Source organism: Poecilia reticulata, linkage group LG22, assembly GCF_000633615.1.
Source record: "Poecilia reticulata strain Guanapo linkage group LG22, Guppy_female_1.0+MT, whole genome shotgun sequence".
Lineage (NCBI taxonomy): Eukaryota > Metazoa > Chordata > Actinopteri > Cyprinodontiformes > Poeciliidae > Poecilia > Poecilia reticulata.
The window spans coordinates 6,009,241-6,025,074 of NC_024352.1; the positions used below are offsets into that span (position 1 = coordinate 6,009,241).

The following is a 15,834-nucleotide window of genomic DNA, read 5'->3' on the forward strand; positions in this document are numbered from 1 at the left end:
TCCAGCAGACACCAGAGCTGGAGGAAGAGGGAGAGGTGGAGAGGAGGGAGGATAAAAAGCAAAGGGTCAAGCGGGGGAGTTGTTGAAACTGTCCAAAATAACATGACCTTTTCTGTCAGCAAACCGAGGCTGGAGGAGGTTGCGGGGAGTGGGGGGCAGGAGGTCCCGGTCTTCACAGGCCCAGAGTGTTCCAGCAGGGCAGCGAGCGTCCAGGGCAAGAGAAGAGACAGACTCTAGCAGAGGACACGTCCAGACACCGCCGCACGCCTCTGGAACTATATCTGTCTAACAATCCGCGTGAAACATCGTCTTTTCCTCTTTTTTTGTTTTGTTTTAAGAGTCAAAATCAGCCTTTGGACAGCTGAAGTTTGGTTCTAATAACATTCCTGCATTGGTTCTTTCCGATCAGCGCAAGCACCATTGGTTCGCTGTTTAAAAATAACAAAAGTCCATAAATAGGACAGGAACAGAAATGTTTTCAAAATCCTTAAAATCTTTTACTTTTTGTCCAGTCGGTGCTTTATTGGTGTCAATAACACTGAGTTGTGCATTACGGTTTTCAAAAACTGAGCTAAAATCTGAAAAGTGGAGAGTGCATTTTGTCTTCAGAAGTCACCCAAATACATAATTACGGTGTAGTTAATATCAGTACTATTCCAGTAGCTGGGTTTCCATTACAAACATGGGCAAAACTTTGTTGATTTTCCACTATTGTCAGAAAAAAAACACAATTTCACAATTGTGGTTATTTCCATTAAATAAGAAACGCAGTTAAAATCTCATGTGACTAAGTTGTTCTCCAAGTTATTTAAATAAAAATGCCAGACCATCATCCTCATACCACTTCCTGTCTGCTTTGTCGTTTCCACCAGTAGTAACATCCTGTTGTTGATCACGTGACTCGTGTGAGGTGAAAAAAGTGTTTCCGTTGCAGCGTTGCGAAACACACTCATTTCAATAAAGGAGCAGACTTTTTAAAGTAATGCCACGTGGTCTGAATCAAATTTATATTCAGACTTTGACTGGGCCGCTAGTCAACGTCTGAACTTGTATTTTTTGAAGCCATAAGTGGGCATGCTGGTGGGCATGATCGGACGTTTGGAAACTGAGGTGCTGGGTCCAAACGGACGTTTAGCACAGCTGACCCGTTGCCACGTGAGATTGAAAGATTTCTCAAACATGCATGAAAGAATCAAAGCAGCACTACAGGTATGTTTTTTGATGAGGGAGGAAGATTGTGATAGGTGTAAAGCTAAAAAAAATAAATAAAAAAAGTCGACTTTACATAAAACTGCTTTAATGACTGAAATCCTCATGTGGAAGCAATTTTCTTACAGTTTAATTTGATTTTGAAGTTAATATGATTTGAAGTGTGACAAAAAAAAAACTGTGAATCCAGAGTCCATCTGCATGTGTCACCAACAATTTAAATAAGAAACACCTGAAAGTTTGTTTGTGAGTAGACGTCAAGCTGTACAGAAATAAACATTTATATATGTATATATATATAGAGAGAGAGACAATCTTCTTCAGTGTAAACCCACCAGCCGGGCTGTTCGGTGGTCTCCATGACTGCACCGAGCGACTCACCTCTCGATGAACCCCTCAGTCCGGCCCACCAAAACCAAAAACAGAAACATGGAAATGTTGTCGGGCAGTGAACTGTGCCCCATTCTGAACCCCCGTCCACCTGCCCCCCTACCCACTCAGCCAGACTCTATGCCCCCCTAGTTAACAAGCCAGCTACCACATTCCCTGTCGTCGCTCGCTACCCGCCGTCGACCTGATACGGCGCGCGGGAGGGAGCCAATTAAACTCGCACTGTTCCCCACAACGGGTCAGGAGTTTAGTGGGTCATTATCACCGTGGTTTTCACTCAGGGTTATCTAATCATCACTGAACCAAACCAGACGACTGCTGTTACAGAGAGTGGCTTTCGGCGCGTTAATTGAGGCTGCCGGTGGTGACGCAGTCAGTGCTCCTCTGCTTGTACGAGAGTCTGCGGCGTTGCAAGCAGGTTGTGGAGGCAGATATAGCGGCTCAAGAAATGTAGACATGTTACCTAAAACGTACAAAGTAAGCATATTTGTATGCTCAGATTATTAGGTAACAGAATTGAACTGTGTTATGTTTTCTTGTGTTTTTTGTTGTGTTGTTTCTGTCACTTCCTGGAATATTTTAACTTGTTGGCGGTGATTGGTTCTTTTTCATCCGAAGAATACGCTGATTGGATGAAAGTGATTTCCTGGTGTTCCTGCTCTATTTACACACCTTTGCAGATGCTCACCTGTTAATACCCTACTTTGCATATGAAAGACGCATTAAATTTCACACCTTTTTGGCCTTCTTGGTGTTCCGTACATGATCAGCAGCAGATATATGAGCTCACATGAGTTTCGATGCACACTCGTATTGGTGACACAAAGACAAGGCCACAGGAAAGTTGTGTGTCCTCTCTTCTTTGTAAAATAGTCCAGGCTAAGTGATATTACACAGAGTAAGTATTTGAAAGGCAATTGTTTTTCAAGTAATGTCATAAATTTTCAAATGGATTTAAGTCTGGACTTCGACTGGGCTGTTCTTTGACATAGACGGAACCACTGCAAGTGTATGTTTGGGGTCATTGTCCCTCTGGGAGGTGAATCTTTTCCCCAGTCTAAAGTGTTTTCAATTCAAATCCATTTAAAAAAAATTTTTTTTGATCCCATAGGCAACTCAATAAAACAATATTCTGCGGTGTCTGACGGTTCCGTCGCAGTATTTGACTGCATCCATCTTCCCATCAACACTGACCAGTCTTCTGTCCCCGCGATAGTTTAACAACCTAACCCTTGTAATCTCTCCACCACTGTATTCCTGTACTCCTTTGTGTCCGTGACGTTGTTTGCTCACAAATATTCTCTACCAAACCTCCCAGACCTCTGAATTCATACAGAGCTTAAGCTGCCGGTCGACTGTATTTGCGAATGAGGCAAATTCTGCAGGCAAATGGTTGAACTGGATCTTAGGAGGCTGAATGCAGAGATATGATAAACCTGTTAGAATTTCTCTATAAACATTAGGAAAAACGTTTCCTTTCACCTCATTAATACGCTGTTTTGTAGCCGGTCTGTCACAAAAAAAATTAATAAATAAACCAACAAAATGGGTTGAACTTTATAGTTCTGATATACACAACGGGGGGGAAAGATATGGATACTTTGTGCAAGATGGTCATTTTATTATTTAAAAATTTTCTTAAACTCAGATTTTTTTATTTTATTTTTAGTTGTAGAAAGTTGGGAAACACTAGGAACGAAGCTTGTTTTCTCTCCGTTTTCTTGTGAAACGAAAAGTTTAACACATGCATTCGTTTAACAATCAGTTTAATGGACTAAAGTTGCTGAGCAGACAGAAAGTAGGGAAAAGGAGTTTGACAAAAAAATAAAAGATTGACAACAGAATTAAATGAAAACAAATAAAATCAGTTCAGTATTATGTTGTGTTTTGTTTTTCTTGTTTGTTTGTTTGTTTGTTTGTTTGTTTGTTTGTTTGTTTGTTTGTTTGTTTGTTTGTTTGTTTGTTTGTTGTTTAACACCTGATAGCTTCTTTGCTTCTCTGGAGCAAAAAGAAAGGAAAAAAGTGTGTATTTTCAAACCAAATCCGCCTTAATCTCAATCCTCCATTTATTCTAAAGAAGAAACCACCGTTTATTAGCGCCTGGCCGACGCCAGACCGTGTTACTGCAGCGCCCTCCTGTGTCCATTTTCATTAATTACACACAGGTTCACAACCACACAAGAGTTGCTAATGATACCCGCTGTTACGCACCTTACTGCGTGCATCAATGCTACCTATGGCTTTCCTTTCTTTTACTTAAGTATTTTATTTTATTTTATGTATTCATTTATTATTATGTTTTTATTTTAGTAATTACTTGACATCCCCCCCTCCCCCAGATCCCAGATTTATTAATTGCTTCTTTTACACCGTGTAAGCCCTTTCTATGGTAAAACCGGAAGCGTTGCGAATCACACCTCATTTATTTATTACGAATCTTTCTTTGATTTACTCGGTATTGTATTTCAATTGTATGTACGCTTACTATAATTTTWATTTAATTTATTTGAATACATTTTCTTATTCTTTTTGGGGTCTTTTTTTTTTTTTTTTTTGCTTCTTTAGCACAAGCCCTGTTTTAGCGCAGTTAAACCGGAAACTGCAGACATCTTACAGTTCAATTACAATGTTATTTTTTATTTATTTATTCGCGACACGTTAATTAATTAATTTATTTTTTACTCATACTACATCAACCCCTCATTTTTCCTCTGTTATTATTATTATTATTATTATTATTATTATTATTATTATTATTATTATTATTATTATTATTATTATTATTATTCACAATCTTAAAGCGGTCAGCTGTGTGAACAAACCTCTGTCTCCTTGCCTCAACAAGGCGGAGCTTAGGATGCTGAGATGAGGCGAGCTGCTGAGAAGCAGGTGGAGACGGCGGATGTTTACGCGCTGCGCTTCACTTAGGGAGGATCAGAGGGAGCTGCTGGAGAGGATACATCTGCCGTTGATGAGAGACGCAGTAAGACAAAATAAATACATAAATAAATACATGTAAAAATCACGTTCGGGGCCGCTCTGTGTTCAAATCGTGGTCGGGAGGCGTCGATTGGAGCTCCGCCGCAGAAAGAGGCTGACGGGCTGCGAAGCGAAGCGAAGCGCTCCATCTGTCTCCATCTGTCTCCATCGTGTCGCTGGAGGCTGCGGCGAGGTGATGCTCCATCTTTGGATCGGCGGCTGGAGCCGTTTTTCCTGAAAGCCTGCTATTATGCAGGGAGCAAGGGAGGCTGCGAGGATTAAAGGGGAAAGAAGCGCTGGTTTAGAAAACATTTGGCACTCTGGCAGGTCAGTARAGATAAACTATGTCKTACAGAATTGCATTAAATCCACCAAATATCGGCATATTCACATTAGTCGACGTGTATGTTCCATTTATAGCAGTCTATGACTTTAGACTGTCATTTAGTTGTTTTTCCCTGATGTGGATCACAGTGGAAATGTCCAGTGGAAATGTCCAGGCCTTCACTGTTAGCAGGTGCGCGCCTATAATCAATTTGGCCCACACTCTTTACAATACTCAGCTCATTTTCTTTACCACATTTTTCCTTGGCTTCAATGTGTGTAGGTACATGTAGGTCGATTGTGTGAAGAAGAAAAAAAACATGGCTATGAGTAATCAAATTCTCTCAGCCTAGTAACTCTGCCAAAAATAGCCCTTCTGTTAAAGGGCTGTGATGTTTTTCTGTGCGTTATTTCACTTCCCCTGAAGGGAAAATATCTCATCTGGTGTAAAATCACTGAGTGTATGAACATGTGCTCATGCATGCATGCATGCATGCATCCCTGAAAGCTTGCCTTGACCCTTCCCCCACAGACGGTATCTCTGATCTGAGCTGAATTGTATGATTTAGGCTTTAACCCCCATTTTGGTGTGTGTTTATACATCCACCCCATCTTGCGCTGATCCCTGCCCTCTTTACCCGCAGTGTGAGCCAACTATGGTCGACCCCTCAGATGTTGAGGAGCAGAATAAGTGCAAAGGCCCACAACTTGACGCACCAACTGTGGCCGCTGAAGACTCTCGACTACCAGAACCGGCCGATGACACGACGACTGAGGAGGAAGGTGATGCCGGTTTCGAGACGCCACCCACTGGCAGCTCGGAGCCCAGCCCCTGCCACACTGCGTCTCCGGTGGGGCCGCAGGTCAGCACACAGGGGGCAGCACCTCAGCAACCACAGACTCAGACTGATGCAGATTTGCCACCGAAACTTCACTTGGACCTGTACAACTTTGATTTGCCCGAGGCAGAGGGCAGTCGTTATGTGTTGACGAGCCCCCGCTCTCTGGAGGCATGCGCTCGGTGCGGGGTCAAACCCGTGGAGCTGCTGCCTCGCCCGCTGGCCGACTTTGTCCGGGAGGCTCCAGGCCGGTCCATGCGTGTCGCCACAGGTCTCTTCGAAGTCTATGAGAAGGACAGACATGGCAAACTCAGGCAGTGCAGGGAAGAGAGGGAGAGGATCATTAGGGAAGAGAAAAGGCGAATTCTGCAGGCAGCTGTCAACAGCAGCACGTCTTCCTCCTCTGTGGATAAAGTCACATCTGGGATCAGTACGCCTCCTAAATCTGACACAGTTTCCTCCAGCTCAGTTCCCAATGTGGGAGTTCCCTCTAAACCTGCAGCATCGGGTGCAACTATCCTATCGAAAGTCTCCACCTCTACTCTTAGTACCTCCCCAAAATCCATGCAACCCAGAACTATCCCACCTACAAAGTCTGGGCCCAAAACATCCCTTCTACCTTCTAAGGGCCTATTTCAAGGATCAGTCAAAGCTTCGGTCTCCTCATCATCTGAACATACGAAAACCACACATCCAGTTTCATCTGGTCCCCCACCGGTGCTCAAGAAATCTGCCGGTGGTAAATTGTCCAACACTTTTCCAAGATCAACACCAAAACCTCCCTTGTTCCCCAGAGCCAACACAACGTTAACATCATCGGTGTTGAAGCCTGCCATTCAAAACTCCAACTCACCTCTGAACGGAGTAACGAGAGGGCTGTTCTCTCAGCACAATGGACATCTTGGATTCCAGTCCAAGACCCGAGGGAAAAGCCATTCACTGGAGTCTTTACAGAAAAGGATGGATCCCGTCTGCTGCTCGACCTCCACAACCACCACGACTACATGCACCTCATCGGAGTCCGGGGCGTCATCTGCTTACAGCTGGGACGGCGCACGAGATCACTGGGCCAAAATGTCAAGTCCTCGAGCTCGCACAATGGCCACCTTCAACTCCCTGATGGGTCGCAGCCTCAGTCTCGGAGACCTCAGCCACTCCCCTCAGACGACACAGAAGGTGGAGCGCATTGTGAAGGAGGTGAAGCGTCGAGGACTCAAGGCCGTGTCCGAGCGCGACCGCAAGATCGCAGCGTTGATGCTCGCCAGATATCAGGAGGAAGACATCATGAGCCAGACCCGCTACGTCGCTCACCTTCAGTGGGACAGCGAGCGCCGGATGGAGGAGCTGCGGCGGGAGCAAGAGGACAGGGAGAAGCAGCGGGCGGTGCTCCAGTGCCAGCGAGTGTGGCAGACCCAGGTTTCGATACGTCAGCAGAAGATCTGCCAGCAGGAGCGCAACTCAGCCGCCGCCAAACTGCGGCAGGCCGAGGAGCACGAGGAGCGCTGGAAGGAGCTGGCAGAGCAGCAGGAGCGCAGCCGTCTGCTCAGGCTGCAGCAGGCGGCGAGAGAAGAGAAGCATAAGAAAGCTCTTCAAGAACAGAACCTGAAGGCCCTGGAAGAGGAGAGGGCTGCAGTGCTGGAGCAAGAGAGACTGCTCCTGGAGGAGAAGCTTACTATCGCTGAGCTGAAGAGGCAGGAGCGGGAGCACCAGACCCACGAGGAGAGGCGAGGTCTGAATAAAGCGGAGAGGAGGCGTCACGCCGCCCTCATACAAGAAATTGCCCGTAGAGAACAGGAAGAGAGGGATGAAGCCAAGAGGGCGGCAGAGGACAAGCTCAACCGCTCCCTCGAGAACTACGAGCAGATAGTCGAACGTCGGGGGCAGGAACTGAAGGAGAAGGCCAAGCGTGAGGAGAAGCAGATCCAGAAGGCTCGCAAGGCAGCGGAGAAACGCGAGAAGCAGCAGCAGCAGCTCCTGGAGACCCGCGTGAAGGAGGCCACCAAGCGAGCCCAGCAGGCAGCCGTGGTGGCCGAGGAGAAGGCCAAGGAGAAAGCCAAGCGGGCCGTCCAGAGTCGGCAGGAGAAGGAGAGACTCCAGAAGCTCAACAGGCAACGGGTGGAGGAGGAGGAGAGGCAGAGGCGCCTGGAGCTCCTGCAGTCCATCGAGAGGAAGCTGGAGAAAAGCGAGCAGATCTTCAGGGAGAAGAAGGCGGTGCTGGAGAGCGCCCGCTCCGTGGCCCGGGCGTCCTTCCACGTGCGGGACAAAGTGAGGGAGGAGACCAACATGCGCACTTTTGACAAGATGGCCCTGGAAGCGCAGCTCAAAGCGAGTCTGGATGAAAAGTAAACCCACAGCTTCGTCGTAAACCGCCGGTCATATCATCGGCTCTTGACCTTTGTACACGCAACAGGTTGCCCTTCTTCCAATCAACACAAGTCATATCTTTAAATTACATATCATTACCCATCAGCAGTTTTATTATACTTTTGACAACTTTTCCCACAAAAGTGAAAGTGAACAAATCCAGATTTGTATTATTGCCGTATTAGAGAAACAAACCATATCAGTAGTTATTTCTCAACAGTGAAGCCCTTTAGTCAGACGGAGCCAGCTTAATGTTTAGAGTGGACAGAACAATTTTCTTCTTTTTGTTGCAACACAACCCGCTCTCTCTCTCTCTCTCTCTCTCTCTCTCTCTCTTTTTCTCTCTCTCTTCGTCCTTTTGCCCTTAGCTGCATCTTATTTCAGCCACTGGACTGGAAGCTGTGCTGGAATGAAAGAGTCATTGTTTATCTGGAAGCACAACTTTACGACAGCTGCGGGGGCTTTCAGGGGAACACTCCTGTTAGTGGGAAAGCAAGCCTGAGGAAAGGGCTAAACACAAATGGTTCCCGGCCCGCGACAGCCCCCCCTCCCCCCCCTTTTTTTTGTACAAATGCAGACAGTTTGGAAGTCAAGCCCAAGAACGGAAGCTTGTCTGTCCTTTCAGTGCTGACGGCGCAGCGCAGTGCCAGAAGGTGCAGAGGACGGTAGATATCGCACCACTAGCATTCCCCCTTCAAATTTCCTTCAGGAACTCTGTTTTTTTCCCGTCTTCACGTTAAAGTGCAGTTGGCACTAAAGCTCTCCAAGAGAAAACCTTCACTCGACTGCCCGTACCATCCTCCTGCTTCCAACACGGCGTCATGGTGACCGTCTCCCAGCCAACAGGTAGGTGGTTTAAACCTCCCTGTCTATCTGTTTTTGTTGCATTCTGCTGCGGCAATAGTTTTAATAATGCACCAGTCCTACAATTTTCCAGCTGTGAAAAGGGGAAAAAAAATAAAGTAAAACTGAAGCGACACACGTGAGATGAAGCTGTTGCCATGGCAATACAAATCTGGCTGGAGTAGCAGAAAGGAAAGCGCCTGAGTAATGAGGATGGTTCACTGGGAGCTCGTTCTGGATGTTTCTTTTTCCCAGCCAGGATTTTGGTGTTAAATAAAGTCTTCTAGCTGTTAGAGTGCAAAAACATTGAATCAATCAAACTTTATTTACACGAGAAAGTGTTTCACCGAGGTTCAAAACAGCCCTGGATGTTTCTTTTCTTTTCTCTTCTTTTTGTCACAGTAAAACCACAACTGGAATATGATGTGACAAACCAAAACAAAGGAAACCAAAGCAGTGAAGCTGAAAGAAGGTCTGAAAAGTTTGGGTTGCAGTGAGAAAGGCTCCCACATTCACAATTTGTAGAACTTTGAAAATGCCTTTTAACAGTCTTTACAAAAATAACCCGAGGTCAATTAGATTTAGGTAAAAACTTTGAGTAGGCCATTCCAGCATATTATATGGTTAAGACTTCAAATCTTGACCGTTTCATTTCACCTCTGGGTTTGTTTTTAGGGTCATGCTGGAAAGTATTCCATCATCGGTCCCAAAATAAATTAAAAAAAGAAAAGCATCCCCACAGCATGATGCAGCCACCACCATGCTTCATTCTGGGCATGCTTTGTTTGGGTTTATGTGCAACATCAGCTTTACTCTACATATAGAAAAACAACACTAAATACACTGCAAAAGTATCTACACTTATGATAATATTTTACAGTATGTTGCTGTAAACTATGCTCCTGTTTTATTTCATTTTATTTTGTCGAGTTCAAGTTTTGTTTTGTTTTTCTAGTCGACAGAGTCACCATCGCCTGCTTTTCTTAACCACGTAGAATTTTGCTTCCATACCACAATCCTGCAGTCCTTCTGTTGTTCCATCACATTAAAATCCCAATAAAACCTTTGCAGTTTGTCGTTGTAAAAACGTGGGAAAAGATCTCGAGTGCGGAAACGTTTTGCGAAGCAACCAGAAAGCAGAGCGAGCCGAGCGTTTCAGACAGTCACGTGTTGTATACCTGCTTTCGGCCGAGATGTAAGCCTGAGGGAATTGAAAACACAGCATTACACCAGCAGGATTATGGCTGACTGAGCAGGGCTCCAAGCAGATAATCATGGTGGACGGGTGGGGGGGAGAGGATGAGGCAGCAGATTTCCTCTGTGGATGCTTTTTGTATAACAAAAAAGAAAAAAAAAATTCAAGGTTTCTCTTAAAATGCTGCAACTGCATTTTACAAGTACAGAATAACGGCTGGAGTCGGAATAAGCTGGGAAAAACTATCGGTGGTCCTGATATCTGCTCAGAGATCTGAATCTGATTTAATATCAACACCTTCCTAAAATAACGGCTTTTTTCATCTTTTAGAAAGAAAAAAGTTGAGATTTTTCCAAAATGGTGCTTAGAAGGTGATATGTTAGAAACTCAAGCTTCATGTTGTTGATTGAAGTCAGTACCTCTGAAATCATGTTGATTAAAGTTACACTGTAATGTAAATTAAGAACACGTGGGTCAAAGGTCATCTGAAAAAGTGAAAATAACAATACGAACCTACAGTGACGTGCCAATAAGGTAGCCAACAGTTCCAAAAAAATCTGATTTTGTCCCCCATTATTCATTAAATGCAACAAAACTGAAAACTCCTACTTCCTCTGGGACATAAAAGCATCACAAAAAGGCTAAGGATTTATACTTTCAAGCACAAGTGGATATAATCATATGATTGTTCATTTCTAATTGACTTTTCTGAAACAAACTGCTTATTTGTTCCTTTTTTCTTTTGCTTGACAGATAAAAAGAAATGTAAAGCAAACAAAAGAATTTAAATCTGTTCAGAAAAGAAATTAGCAATAGCAAGTCAGACTTTAAAGAAACCACATGACTGTAACTCATCTTTTGACAAATCCTTCATTTTGCATCCAGTCTAAAATTCCTTCTTTTCTAAGAAAATAATTTTCTGAAGTAAATTTGTTTTGGCTAAATAAACATAAAGAACTTTTATGCCTGTTGTTTCTCCTTTTTTTTTTTTTTTTACATTCAATGAACTAAAGAAACTTAAACTTCAAAGATGTTCATTTCTGAACCTCCCAATCCTAGTTTATGTCCATCAGACAAATTTAGAAATGTCTCATTAGAAAATGCAACAGACTCTATCAACTCAAAGACCTGATCAAGGCGTGTTTGTATTTTGATCTTGTTGTTTTTCTACATTGACGTGCTTATTTTATTCTAAAATATATAGTCTTTGAACATGTGTTACGTAGTGCTATATTAAAAACGAAATGACTCTGACTGATTTCATCCCTCCTCTTCTTTTCTCAGAGGTCCCAGAGATGATTGAGAGCAGACGACTGAACCAGGCCTGAGCTTTCTGCACAACAAGCTCCTCTCCTCTGTGAAATGTACCTGTAGGAAAGCTGATCATACTCAATTTTTTTTTTCCATCCGCAATTATTATCGTCATCGTCAATAGGCTGCTGAGAGAAGCGGCTGCCTTTCTGCATCAACCAATCAAATGTACACGGTTCAAAAACAGCTTTATTCATACCAAGGCGTGCTGATCAATCTGTTCGGTTTATTTTGTCCTTCTAATTTTCTTATCTTAAATCTTGGCTTTTTCCCCCCCCAGGTTTTCTGGTTATTTCATGTTTTTTTTCTTCTTTTCTCTCTCTTTAAACTACTGTTGTATCAGAAAAGGTTTGAGATGTAGCAATAACCAAACGGTTAAGGACGACAACGGATGCATCCGTGAAACGGCTGTTCTCGTAAACGCAAACAAAACCGGACAAATAAAAAGATCTTCGAGGTGGAATTGAGTTATCTGTCCTGTTCACTTCATTTCTCCATCATGTGATTTTGCAATAAAATGTTTCAAGTACTTATTCGCAAGCCCTGTTGACATGCTGAAGAGAAACGTGACCTCAATGCGACAGAAAGCATCAGGTACGAGAGGGGAAAAATGTACTTTTATTGTTTATTTGTGATGGTTTGATACACAATTTAACTGATTTAATCTTTCCATACCACAAAATCAACCTTTATGAAAGCAACAAATTGTTTGAGCAACTTAAATTTGAGGGAAACTGTTCCAACCGAACAAGCAAGCGACTTGTTCGTCCCACCGGAGGTGGGAGAACCAAAGCTCCTCAAAGCAATAGCTTCGTGTTCATGGGTAAAACTGCTGTAAATTTGTTGTGTAGAAAGTTAGCAACTCCAGGTTTAGAAACGGAGCAAAAGAGGGAAGGTTCTTTCTCTGACAGGACCAGCTTATCGGACAGTCGTGGCACACTGCGGCGATTGTTTGGCTACGTAAGTGAATTATTGTAAGTTGATAGGGGTGAACTTCTTAAACCTCAACGAGTTCAAGACAAAAATCTTCATTTCTGAACCTCCCAGTCTAGTAATCTAACCCTCGTCTAGAAAGCACAACTTTTAAAACACAACACTCAGTTGATTTGAGTCGACTTTTAGTGCAGACACACAATCTCACCCTAACATTGAACCTTTGATTGTGTTTTATGTACTCGGAGTAAAACTCATCCCATGCTAGGAAATGACTCTTTTCAACTTATTCACAGTTTCCAACTTTTCCAGAGCTCCTGGGACCACCGTGAAGCATGTTGATTTTGTGTCTGTTCAGACGTTTCTCTGATGAATTTTAGCCTTGGATTTTGGGTAAATATCTGGCTGAGGGACTCCAGTGTTGACCCGTTTCCAGTTTACTGGTGGACGGCTTGTTATGGAGCGGGAGAGGAAAGTCTTTTTCTGGTGTAACCAGATTAGCAGATGGATAGATGGCGTCCAGTGGTTATTATGAAGACTCGGTTGACCTCAAGCAGTCCTTCTTCTCTGTCAGTAAACTTTGGAGCTCACCGTGTTTACCGGCAGGACAATTATGGGTCATTTTCTAGGAAGTGGCCAGTGGCTTCAACAGCAGGCAGCTGAGTCACGTCGGGTTTAAACCAACGGGACACGACGGACAGGGACAACTGACTAATCAGGCTTTTCTAAAGAAGAAAGTGTAAATTCTTAAATATTTTAGCTGCATTCATGTCAAAGAGATTTTTAGGAAAGTCAATAACTTATGAGGCTTGTTCTTAAAGAGGCAGTTATGTAAAATGTACTCTTTTTTTTTTTAGCTTTTCATCATTTTATAATGTTATTCCCTCATCAAAAAAATACCTGGAGTGTTGCCTTGATTCTTTCATTCATGTTTGAGAAATCCTCTAATCTCCCCTGGCAACCATTCAGCTGTGCAAAACGCCTTGGTGGACCCGGCATTGAGAACTTCCCCACTTGGTTCCTACAGACTAGCCAGATTTTAGCAAACACCTGTTGACATGTTGTTAAAGGGTTAATTGAGGAGCAAAGTAGCGATGACTTCCTGAAGGCGGAGTTTCAGAGAGAGCAGGAGCTTCTTAAAGAGACAGAAGCCCAATTTTAAGGCGTTAAATTACAAAGTCAAATTTCTTTTAAGTCACATTTGATATTTGTAGCATTGCTATAACAACTGAAATGTTTGCATCGATGCTGATTTTCCTTCATAAGCTATCTAAACTAACCTGGGCTGAATAAAAATATAAATATTTCCACCTTGTTAAACCATAAATTAAATGCTTTCAGACACTTTTTTTTCCCAGTTCAGTTTGTCTGTCCACACCAACACCTGACCACAGCTGGACCCGTACGATCAAGAACTTACTGAACTGCCTGTCTGGCACAAAGTTGCTCAACAACACCTAGAACTGGAACGTTTACCTCGCTTTCATCTCTGGCCACATAAAGATTACGAATGTCCACAACTTGCCAGGTGCGGCAGATTAAACGGTTTAAATATCGCAGCGTTCTCTGTATTTGCTCATTACTTCTAAAATTAAATAATATTTATAACGGAAGTAATTTGGCACTACATAAATAAAAACCGCCTTGATTTTACTGATCGAATAATATCTAAGCAGACAAATGTTATCTTCAAGTTTCATTTGCTGTAGAGCCAGTTTACTATAGAAAAGGTTAGTATGTGACTAAAAAAGAACAGTTCTGTAGAAAAGAGTGGGTCAAAATTCATCCACAGTGACCGAAATACTCAGTTATTAGGTTTATTAGGATGGTGGGATCACTTCATTTTGGGTAGGATTTTTTTTTTCTGTAAATAAATGAAGTTATAACATGAGGACTAGTTTTCTTTCTGTTTTTCCAGGTTGACTTTGCCTGATATTAAGACATTTTTCAGTAAACCGAAACATTTAAGTGCAACAAAGAAAGCAAAAAAAAACCCACAAAAAAAACAAACAGGTTAAGTGACTTAAATTTATTTAATTCATATTGTCCAATTTCTTTTATTATTGCAGTGACTTGGAACCGTCAGTGAACAGGTGTGTGCGTGCCTGTGTGTGCGCGTGAGTGTGTGTGTGTGTGTGTGTGTGTGTGCGCGTGTGTGTGTTTGTGTATGTGTGTGTGTGTTTGTGTTTGTGTGTACGTTAAGGTTTGGGATCAGGGTCTTTTCCAACTTTCTGTGCTGATGGATTTAAAGCTAAATTACCATTTCTGATTTGTTTGTTTGTTTTTTTGTTGTTTTTTTTGTTTTATTCTTCTTTTATCTGCTCAGTCTATCGTGGTGTTTGCGGCTTCCTTGCGAACGACGATCTTGTAGACGCTCTCCCTGAAGCTGCTGTCAGAGGTGAGCCGCCGAGCCGTCGCCCGCAGTTCCTCCATGCCGTCGTCCGAACCGGCCACAGCAAACGACTTGGAGTGTTTCACTGGAACAATCAGAGCCATTCATCAGAAAAACAGACTTTTTTTTTCTTTTTTTTTATTTAGCTGTTCTATTCTCACACTTTACAAGTAAGACAAAAAATATTCTGATTGATTTTTAAGGCTTGTAGCAAGTATATCATCAGCGCTGTGGCCGAAAGCTAAACTTTGGCCACAGATGTTTTCTGTTCCAGTTTCCACAATATTTGTTGAAATATTGCTAATCATTCACGCTGTTTGTTCGGAAAGCCCCTGAGAGCAGAACGGGAGACTGACCGGGAAGCGTCATTATTTGTGAAGAGATTTTCTTAAGATTAAGACGGAATGCACGTCATTTAAAAACCCAAACAGTAACGGTTCAAACGCGGCGATGCGTGGAGGTATTCTCCCGCAATCCCGCTGCGACGGCAGCAAGAAACGGTAAAGATAGATGTCGTTTGCAAAATGTAAAAATGATGTGTCGAGAATATCATCTAACCATTGGGAAAAAACGAAAAACAAACTGCCGCAAACGGTTTGTTGTAAAACAGAGCCGACGTTGATCACTCTCACCCTGCTGACCGCTGAGTATGAAACACCTTAAAGTCGGTTCCAGGAATTCTTCTGCGTTTCTCACGTTTCAGCCACAAACCTCAGCGTTACTGTAGGGAAATGATGCGTGCTTTCCAAAAGCATAAATATAAAAAATGTTTTGACGGAGGAARATCTGAAAAGTTTGCCATCCGTTCGTATTGAGTTGATTACTAGCCTCTGCTAGCTTTGTGCATCTACAGACTGAAACTTTTGCCCGTTCTTTGATAGCTCAGAGTTCAGAAAATCGATTTTCCAAGTCCTGCTGCGGCTGGTCTAGTGGATCTAGGTCTGGACTTTGACTGGACCATTCTAATACAAGGATATGTGATGATCTAAATATTCCTAAGAGCCATGTTTGCTCTCAGTCCAACTAAATACAACTTGTTTACAGCCACAAATGTT

At 43.1% G+C, this 15,834-nt stretch overlaps 2 protein-coding genes across 2 annotated transcripts in view; one reads left to right on the forward strand and one right to left on the reverse strand.

The window, feature by feature from the left end:
• The first annotated feature begins 4,444 nt into the window (after positions 1-4,444).
• ccdc177 (coiled-coil domain containing 177) lies at positions 4,445-11,983 on the forward strand. The gene is made up of 3 exons (XM_008398892.2): positions 4,445-4,905; positions 5,547-8,951; positions 11,428-11,983. The coding sequence occupies exon 2, from the start codon at positions 5,559-5,561 to the stop codon at positions 8,085-8,087; it is 2,529 nt and encodes an 842-aa protein (XP_008397114.1). The 5' UTR covers positions 4,445-4,905; positions 5,547-5,558; the 3' UTR covers positions 8,088-8,951; positions 11,428-11,983.
• Positions 11,984-14,401: 2,418 nt separating this feature from the next.
• Positions 14,402-15,834, reverse strand: part of plekhd1 (pleckstrin homology domain containing, family D (with coiled-coil domains) member 1) — a 12,489-nt gene continuing 11,056 nt past the window's right edge. The window contains exon 13 of the mRNA XM_008398893.2: positions 14,402-14,864. Coding sequence (XP_008397115.1) covers positions 14,710-14,864 — 155 coding nt within the window. The 3' untranslated portion in view covers positions 14,402-14,709. The remainder of the gene's footprint in view (positions 14,865-15,834) is intronic.